Raw genomic sequence first — 10,613 nt, forward strand, 5'->3', positions numbered from 1 at the left:
CCGTCACATTATAACGCCCCCACGGCTGAAAGGGCGAGCATGTTTGGTGGGACGGGGATTCGAACCCGCAACCCTCAGCTTAATTTTAGTAAAAATATGTTAAAGAAAGATTACGTGAGAATTTTTCCTTGTTATATGATTTACTTAAAATATACAAAAAAAATAAAGAATACAAACAATTAAACTTTATAAAAATAGGAGGCATAATACTTTCTAAAATGCAATGTAGGAAAGCGAAACATCTAGCTGGATGTGTTCAAACTCTCTTTTACAAAAAAATTTAAAGTTAGAGGCATAAACAAAAAATAAAATTCCTCACCTCAGTTATATATGTAAAAACTGGTTTGTGATTTCTTAAAGTCAAGTGTAGATGGCTACAGGGTAGTGACGTGCGTGAAATCTGCTTATTGAAAGTTGCAGGTGGTAAGCCTTACAAGTCTAAAAATACCATTACTTCCTGTACCGTATGTCAGTTAAAATATCATATTAAGTGAGTTAATATATCGTACGATGATTTTAATACTTTTTGTGAATTGAATAAACGGTGGAAATGTTGAAAATGTAAAGCAAACAGTCGTATTTTATTTTCTGATATGGCAAAAAACAACGTTTGCAACATTGATGAATTGGAGAAAGAAAATTCTGAGATGACTTATTGTATAAGTGTATGGGGTACAAATTTCTATGCACTAAGACCAATCTGGTTATTACAAAAGAGTCAGTATTCCACATAGAGTATCTGTGACAAGCTAGTTTAAAGATTTTGGAGTTTTAACAATTTATCAAGCCTATATTTACCAATTCATTTGTATTGCAAAGGATATTACAATGTTTTATAATGATTTAAACTTGTTTACTCTTAACGTGGACAGTTTATAATCCTTTAAGAAAAAACAACTTTACATATATCCACAAAGTAATTCCATTTTGAGCTCCAAGTACTTGTATTATCTAGTACCAACTATTCTAAATAGAGTTCCATCAGATGATTGGTTAACTCCCAGTACCAAGTTATTTCAAATAAAAATGACCAATTATGTATATTCAAATTACTCAATGTTTGGTTTAACATATGTATAATTATAAAAAAATATATAAAAAAAAAGTTTGAGGGATAAAAAAAAAAAAAAAAACACCAAGCAAAATTCCTCACTACAGTTATATATGTATACACTGGCTTAAAGTCACAGTATCTGGGTTGAGACCTGACAGTAGTCAAAACTATATCCTTGTAGTGACACTTTTTTACCTGACCCGAGGCAGTGTATATTGAATAATAATGTGAAAACATTCACCCTGAAAAAATGTGATTAATAACTTTTCTCAATACTACAGAAGCTCTCTTCTGCTGAAGTTAATAATCATGTTTCAGGTTAAATGTTTTCCCTTAGTTTTGAGGGTGAGTTTTTTACCTTATATAAAGAGCAACTTGTACAGTATTATGTGAAGTTAATAATCCCATTTTGGTATGACTGTTTTGTCTTAGTTTTGAGAGTACTGATTGAAGTTATTAATCACATGGTTCAGGGGGGAGTGTTTTACATTAGTTTGAGAGGGGACCTTATGAAGTTTCATGTTTCAGGTTAAATGTTTTTCCTTAGTTTTGACAGAAGAGAGCTTCTGCATTATTGTGAAGTTAATAATCATGTTTCAGGCTAAATGTTTTCCCTTAGTTTTGACAGAAGAGAACTTCTGCATTATTATGAAGTTAATAATCATGTTTCAGGTTAAATGTTTTCCCTTAGTTTTGACAGAAGAGAACTTCTGTAGTATTGTGAAGTTAATAATCATGTTTCAGGTTAAATGTTTTCCCTTAGTTTTGACAGAAGAGAACTTCTGCATTATTATGAAGTTAATAATCATGTTTCAGGTTAAATGTTTCCCCTTAGTTTTGACAGAAGAGAACTTCTGCATTATTGCTACAGTATTGTGTGAAGTTATTAATTATATGTTTCAAAGTTTCTCTCTTAAATAAGGTAAAAAAAACTCTCCTTGAAACATATAATTAATAACTTCACACAATACTGCAGAAGTTTCTCTCTTAAATAAGGTCAAAAACTCACCCTGAAACATGCAATTAATAACTTCACACAATACTGTAGAAGTTTCTCTCTTAAATAAGGTAAAAAAAAACTCTCCTTGAAACATATAATTAATAACTTCACACAATACTGTAGAAGTTTCTCTCTTAAATAAGGTAAAAAAAACTCTCCTTGAAACATATAATTAATAACTTCACACAATACTGTAGAAGTTTCTCTCTTAAATAAGGTAAAAAAAAAACTCTCCTTGAAACATATAATTAATAACTTCACACAATACTGTAGAGGTTCCTCTCTTAAATAAGGTCAAAAACTCACCCTGAAACATGTAATTAATAACTTCACACAATACTGCAGAAGTTCACCTCTCTCAAAACTCAGGTAACTCAAATGTCTTCCTAAAAATAGCAAAAATTAAATCACTTTCAATGAGATCATTGACAACTCCCAAAAGCAACATTATCAAAATAACACATTTAAGTGATTAATGAATAAAACTAAACATTACCAAATTAAAGTGTTTCTAAAGTCAGTTGCTATTGTAATTCTGGAATCTAATACTGCTTTTCCTGTTTCATTGCATATTTTTTTGAGTAATGGCACAAACATGATGATTTGTTGAGTGCATCTAAACTGCACCTCTCTGGTACTGCATTTGATTTTGAGGGTAGACATTATAATACGAGAATATTCTATAAACTAGTATAGACATTTAGTTTATAACAACTGACACTTGGGACATAAATGTGTATGAAAGCAGATGTGACATTCCAATGCATACTTTGAACTTTGTCATTAACATAGAGAAAATATGACTGGATGGAAAGAGTGAATAATATATAATAACTACATATCTTAATGAGAAAAACTGACATAAACTTGTAAGACGTACAAATTTAAACTGTAACCTGCCTTTATAGTGTTTCACTGAAAAAATACAACATAATTCACCTGATTTTCCTGACTCATGTTTACAAACAATTACTTTCTGTTTTATAGGTTACTTTAAAAAATACAACATAATTCACCTGATTTTCCTGATTGGTGTTTAGAGAGAGAGTTGCTTTCTGTCGTATGGGTTACTGAGTGTCCACTGGCTATTGGCAAAGAACTCACCACATCTAGTAACCTTTCACAAGCCATCTACACACAAGATATAATGTGTCGTGAATACACTATTATATATATATAGTACAGCATATTATCATCCCCTTGCATCACATATGTTGTAACTCCACTGTATTCATGGACATTACACTAAAACTGTTTCATATAAAATAGACATGCTTCGTTCTCATGAGAATCTGATTAGTTTTGACTTTTTACACATCTACAAAACATGATAACAAATCATATCCTCAAATTCACATCTTAGAAGAACCAACTTATAATTTCAATAAAGAAAAAACAGAATACAAATGTGTCAAATGAATGTGAATTTAAACCTTTCAAATCTAAAACTTATGTTTCTATGAAATGTAAGCATACTGTATCAAAAATAAATCAAAAATCTAAAACACTTGGATTTGCGAGAAGTGAACCAATGCTGTGCAAATAAGGTGAAAATAACAGAGAATAAGGAACATAAAAGTATCAACAAACTTACTGAAAATTTTCCAAGTATATAGTAACAGCTGGCTAGTTGGAGATTGGCTTTGCTCTATGTAAAAAATTCATAATAAAACAGAAAAATATTAATAACACTTACGTAGAAAATAATAATACAAGCACATCTTGAAAAATTAAGCCTTTGCTGCTATATGTTACACATTACAATGAAAACATTTCAGCTTATTATGTAAAATTTAATACCTAGCCCAACCTTAGTTTTACACTAACTAGACACAGCACAATATAAGGGACTGTGAAACCAACTTTAATTTCCAGATACTTGATATAAAATGTAGTTTTTGAAGAAAATTTCAAAATTACTAAAGACCTACTAGAAGTTAGACATCTAATACAATTTTTATATTACAATTTACAAGTTTATCATTTTTTTATTCTTCAGAAAGTTATAATTTTCCTATGCTGAAAATGTATTTTTGATAGGTACTTACCTCCTCTCACATAAGTAACTATTGTTATTCAGTGCTGCGCTCTATATGCAAAATGTTTTTCACGTGCCAAAAGCCTTGTGCTCCCACATACCCAAAGATTGACATGGTTCAATTGAGTCTGGAATGAAAATCATCATTTGACAAACCTCCACCAATAAGAGTCCTCTTGATGCATGTGATTCCCTCTATTCGATTCTACCAAACTACACTTCAAGTTTTGGCAGAAAATGGAAGCACTGGTTTTCAGTGGAGAGGAATGGTGGGAAGTGAGAGAGGAGGTAAGTACCTATTGGAAATACATTTTCAGTATAGGAAAATTATAACTTCCAATATGGTACATTACCTTTCCTCACATAAATAGTTAGAATCCCACACCGAATAGGGGAAGGATAGGTGCGAGGGAAAGAAAGAAGCATCCTTTGAAAGTGTCCAAATGACACCCCTGAAGCATGATCCCCATTTGAAGAGGAACACCCTAAAAGAAGGGATCTTCACAGTAGGGGATCATACATGGGAGACCGCACCACTTCTGTGCCAGGTATACTCTTTGCCCAGTGTGGAAGAGGTGTCGCAGACATGGGTAGAAATTGGGAGAAGCACATCCAAAATGGAGAGAACAACGGCTGAATAGGGACCGAACCACACAATATTGGAATCTCAATCCCATAGAGTACATCAATGTGGGTGAGAGTGAAAGAATGTGCATCTAGGTGTAGAGTGGTTAGGGCATGACGAGCCATACATGGCAAGTCAACTGCATCCAAAACCCAGCCACCAGGAAGTGACATCCATTTGGGGGTAGGAAAGAGGATGATACTGCCGGAAAGTCAACTACAATCCAAAATCCAGCCACCTGTAACTGACATCTCTGTGGGATTGGAAAGAGGATCATACTGGCAGCAAGTCAACTACAATCCTGAAACCCAACCGTCTGGTAGGGTTGGAAAGATGATCATACTCTCTTCACTTCAAGTTCAGCAGACCTGAAGGAATCTCATACCCCCATGATCTATGAGCAGGACACATGATAGCAATATGATAAATTGTTTGACCAATCTGGGAACCTTACATCCAGACAATCTGTATATCAAAGATGTCTCTGTAATGTAAACTATCTCACTCAAAACAATTCCGACAAGAACCACCCTCGGCACAATAACATTCTTGGTATAAGAAAATCGAGGGATTGCGTAAGAGGAAGAACCATATTAATCTGCAAATTCCACCACCATGACCCACAACACAGTTGGAGGGAACAAGAGTGTAATAGAGTGAGGAAACAGAGACACCTATAATACCTGTGTGAGGACTTATGTTGATTGGTTCAGCTCTGAATCCAAAACACAGCCACTTGGAACCAAAATCCATGTGGGGGTAGGATGAGGGATCCTAATCAAAGGGGTGAACTGCAATTTTGACTGCTCACTCCAAAGCTACAACATCCCTCCGGATAAACATGTACAGAGATAGAGCATCAGATTGGAGGACACCACCGCCACCCTACTTTCAAATGAATGGTTTTATCATTATTTGTCACATATATCATTATCACATTCAGGAGAATGCCTCCATGATCCACCACCCAAGTGGCTTTGGAACTGGAAAGTGGTAAGGATTCCTATACTCCACTGGAAGAAAAAGGGGGGAGAGAAAATCCAGTGGAGAGTGTCCGGAGAAACTTCAACACCAGAGACAGTGCAATGGGTGACCATGAAAACCCTATTTTGAAAAGCAGGCCATACCTGATTTATTCAATCAAAGGCATGGCAGGGATGGGCAGCTATCCCCTTCTGCTTTACCCATGAAGTCCATGGGTGAGTACGTTCCGGAATGGGTATATTAATGAAGCAAATATATTGTGAGGAAAATCTATGAGCAATCTTGTGGAACACCCCAACTCAACAGTGTGCATTTAGTGGCCATGAAAATTATAATTGTTAAGTCATTATGGCCTTACAGTGCAGATTTGACTGCTGTAAGTATACCTGGACAGACACCACTCACCACAGAGCACAATCCATAAAGAAAAAAAATGGACATGCCCCTGAAAAATAAAGACAAAAAAGGTATCTTACCCAGTCACAGTCTCACCGAAAAGTGAAGAATGGTGACAGATGGAAGACAGTACCCTGATGAGGAAGAAACAGCTACCCGAAGCAGATAATGGGAGATAAACGTACGAGGTGTAGTCCCAGTGCTCGATGAAAGTAGTACCTCCAATATATGATGAAGGTGAGATACAAGTAAGTGGGAAGGTGCCTAATCAGAGCGAAGACACCAGGAAATGATTACGGGAAAAAGTAGACAAGGAAGAAAAGACCAATCGAATCGAAAGGGTATAGTAGGATTGTTTGTTTGTAGTCATGCACAAAGATACACAGTGTGCTCTGCCAACCACGGGTATCAAAACCCAGTTTCTAGCATTGTAAGTCCACAGACATACTGCTGTGCCACTGGGTAGGTAAGGGAGGAACAAAAAAGTCACAAACAGAGGAGTGGTGCCAGGGAATGAAACAGCAGGAAAAAGAACTAACAGAAGGAAGACTTGAAGGCAATGAAGCAACCCAGAGCAGGTATGGGACCTATATAACAAACCAAATTTGACTGGAATTAAAAGTGGGAGATGGAAGGAAACGAAAAATGATAAAAAGGAAGAACCTGTCCCATGAGTCACCAATCCAGAAAGAAAAGGACAGCTCAAGTTGAAGCAGCTCAGAAAAAACAGATCTGTGTCAGCCAGTGAAGTGCAATCAGAAAGACCTTAAACAGAGTGGCAAGGATGAACAAAATCAACCAGAGAAAATTACAAATGGGATGAGAAAAGAAAGGTATAAACAGATCCCAATCCTGTCTGAATGCATCAACAGCCAAGGCAGGTGGATGAGGAACCTGAGACAAAGACATACAGATTTAAAACAAGCTCAAAGGGCAAGGCACAAAACTAATGCCCAACTTCGTGGTGAACAAACCTAAGATAGCACCACAAGGGATGAAAAATGGGAACGTGGGCATAAGAATACAAAACTTCAACCATGGGCATCCTCAGTCCTGGAGAAAAGGCCCACCACAGTGTAGCAAAATACAATATAGGAGAAAGGGAAAGAACCAACAAGTGATTGAGATGGGACAGATCAATCAACAGAACTGTAATTTGTATCAAGAATACATGACTAATGGAGGAACTCTTAGATGTAGGACATGTAAATGATGGGAAGGTGCTGGACATTGGAACATGAATAAAGAATGCAATTGCCAAAGAGACAAACAAGCAACCAAAAATTAAAATTGGAATGTACCAATACAGATACCCCATGTGGTGCTAAAGTCACAGGAGGAACATCCCTCAAAAAACCGGACCAGTGGAGAAAAAAGAGCCATCCATAAGTCCCAATTAGACGTGAAAGGGAAATAAACTTGGTACAAGATAGTGTCCCACTCCAAAAGATCCCAAAAGCAAAGAAACCACGCTTGTAAGGAAAGAGCTGAAGATGGCAATCGCCCCACAAAAATCCCTAAGAAATAGATGGAACACTTCAGAAAGGAGGTGATTGGGGCCTGATACCAGTAAGAGAGGCGATAGGGGAAGACAAAGGCTGGAAAATTTGGCTAGGAAGACAGGGATAGGTTTAATAGATTCTGCCCCCATGCAGGCAAAAGAGATTTGAAGTACAGAAAAGCAAGAAAACAAAAAACAATATGCCCAATGGTAAGCTAAGTCAAAATGAACCAAAGCCAATGGAGGGCTAGGCATGCCAGCACTATCTCTCAAAAGAGAGACATAAAGGCCCAGCATGAACTAAAATATCTGGAAAAGGGGGAAAAATAACTGTGAAATGTCTATAAAAATAGCTGAAGAAGGCCTAGCAGACTTTGTAGTAGAGACCTGGGAAGGCCAATACAGAATCAGGTAGAGAAAAAATTGTTAAAACATATGTTATCCCGATTGAGTTCGGAAGTTCGAGGAGGAAGGTAAGAAATAGTGAGAGAAGATTGGGCAGACCCCAGGTCCAGGGGTCCTCAAAACGAAATTAATTGTAAGAAGTATAAAATATAATTAATTACGAAAATGAAAAAGTTGTTATATTGTAAAATTAAGTAAGTGCATATTGAAAATAAAACTTAGTAGATGAAACAATAAGATGAATGAATGGTAAGCCTAAGATTACAAAGACACATGTTAAGCCTAAAGTAACGTTGTAGTACAAAAGGATATCACTACACATCAATTAAAATACCTTTACTTTACAAGAAGTAGGTACAAATCTAACTAAACATATGTTATTGAAATCAAATAACTACAAATAATAATATTAATATCAAAATATTCAAAAAGCTAAAACAGCATAACAGCTTTTCTGTCCAAAGTCGGCAAACCCAAATGCGTGGGTCACCAAACTTGAGGCCCGACAAAGGTCAACTCATATAACGATCAATCTCCTATTGAATTCAAGCTGACAATTCCTCAGTTCAGTACCTCCACCTGAAGCCTAGGTAATTGTGCTGGAAGTAAATGATAACATTTTGGAAGTGGAAATATAAGCTTAGGTGAAAAACAAAAAAATTAAGAACAATAAAACTGGTAGAAAGAAGTAGAAAAAATTAGAAAATATCTCCAATTCGTACGAAAATTAAAAAAACAAGAGAAGAGAGCACAACAAAGAACATCTTGATGATAGCATTGTCAAATGAGAAGTGATAGTTTGGTAGAATCGAATAGAGAGAGTCACGTGCATCAAGAGGATGTGTTACACTCCAACTGGTGGAGGGTTGTCGCATGATGATTTTCATGTGAGACTCAGTTGAACCACGTTGATCTTGGGCTAACAAGGAGCTCAAGGTTTGTGGCATGCAAAAACTAATATTTGCATATAGAGGGCAGCACTGAACGAGGATAGCTATTTATGTGAGTGGAGGTAATGTACCATATTGGACTATGTATTTTATAGTGTAAACTTTAAAGCAGTCATAAACTTTGCTACAGATTGAACACTTTTAAAGTAATTCTATTTGTTTATAAATTATTACTCAGCACTGCATTCTTTAAGGTTGCTGTCATTGACCAAAAGTATCGTGTGTCATTAAAATCTGTGACATACTGTAAATTAACATAATTTTGAAACAAACAATGTTGATGTACAACTAACACCTTCCGAGTGTCTCTATACTGCAGTACAAACTAAAGGGGCATGCAGTAGAGCACATACCTCTACCATGAAGCATTGATCATAATCGGCCCTTAAAAATACGAAAATGTGTCCATATGTCCATCTTTATGAACAGACATGGACTATTTTTAGCAGGACAATTAGGAATAATATTCTACATGTGCCCACTACATTTAATCAAAACCGATCATTTTTGACTGAGTTGTAGAGCAAAAATAATGTGAAAGTTGGTCCCCATGTTAACAGATAGAGACCATGAACCTCCAAAAACTAAACACTTCTAAGTTGGAGCATAATCCAAATTTATACCAACTTTTGTCCAAATTCATTCAGCTGTTTTCGAGAAATCTTGCTGAAAAACACGGGTGATGGAAGTAACTAGCGTGTGTATGTTATTATAATTATTCATTTGGAAGTTATATGCACTTATAATGAATCAAAGCTTTTATCGACAACCAGTTCAACAGTACGAACATTAGGCTTTACGTTATTCTTGTTTTCATGCATTAATACTCAATACTAATTTCATTATTTCTTCTGAATAACACACCTTCTGAAAATCATGATCACTGGTTCTCTGGATACGGAGAAGGTGGCTGATAGCATCTTGGTGCATCCCCTTAATAAATTAAACAAAAAATAACAAATGACTCCAAGATAAAACATCTTCAACAAAAATCCCTATCTTTCAAGAAAGGCTAACTCATGCAGAAAGTTTTATTGTTCCCATTATTTTTTATTAACCTGTAGGTTCCCTGAAATCTAGAATGACCTCCAAGAACTTCATTACCAATCTCAAATAGTTTTCCATCAAACTACAAGAACTTTTAACTTTCATTCTTGGTTATAGTTAGTTAATTATTTCAAACTTTAAATACTGTTTCTGGAAAGTTCCACAAGATCTTATATGTATTTTGTTACAAATGTAGTTTGAGCACATAACATATATATATATATATATTTACAAAACGTGGTAAATCCACAGTTTGGCGAATTTTTTACAAATAACAATTACCACTTCCCTAGAAAAATTACATTTATTGCACTGAACAAATCTGATGACTTTTACCCTTGTTTTCCGTACTTAAACATCCAACAAATTAAATACATCTTTCATATCAATATGGAGTAAGAAGTATAGTCTGACAAAATGAAATATCTCTTACGACACTAATGATATACAACATTGTTTATTGACAAAAAGGGGACATGGATAAACGTTTTCGAATTCTATCAGAAATGTGAGAAATGGGACTTTAAAATACTGAAGATGGAATTTGATAGAATTCCGAAACGTTTATCCATGTCCCCTTTTTGTCAATAAACAATGTTGTATATCATTAGTG

General features: G+C 35.4%; 1 protein-coding gene across 3 annotated transcripts in view; it reads right to left on the reverse strand.

The window, feature by feature from the left end:
• The window catches only part of LOC106468578 (integrator complex subunit 10-like), a 34,657-nt gene that overhangs the window by 2,424 nt on the left and 21,620 nt on the right, over positions 1-10,613 (reverse strand). For all 3 annotated transcript variants that reach the window (XM_013929013.2, XM_022396917.1, XM_022396916.1), the window contains exons 15-18: positions 9,818-9,886; positions 3,649-3,702; positions 3,071-3,185; positions 2,361-2,440 (exon numbers count right to left, since the gene is read on the reverse strand). In XM_013929013.2, coding sequence (XP_013784467.1) covers positions 2,361-2,440; positions 3,071-3,185; positions 3,649-3,702; positions 9,818-9,886 — 318 coding nt within the window. The remainder of the gene's footprint in view (positions 1-2,360; positions 2,441-3,070; positions 3,186-3,648; positions 3,703-9,817; positions 9,887-10,613) is intronic.

The sequence above is a fragment of the Limulus polyphemus genome, unplaced genomic scaffold, assembly GCF_000517525.1.
Source record: "Limulus polyphemus unplaced genomic scaffold, Limulus_polyphemus-2.1.2 Scaffold3062, whole genome shotgun sequence".
In the NCBI taxonomy this organism is placed as follows: Eukaryota; Metazoa; Arthropoda; class Merostomata; order Xiphosura; family Limulidae; genus Limulus; species Limulus polyphemus.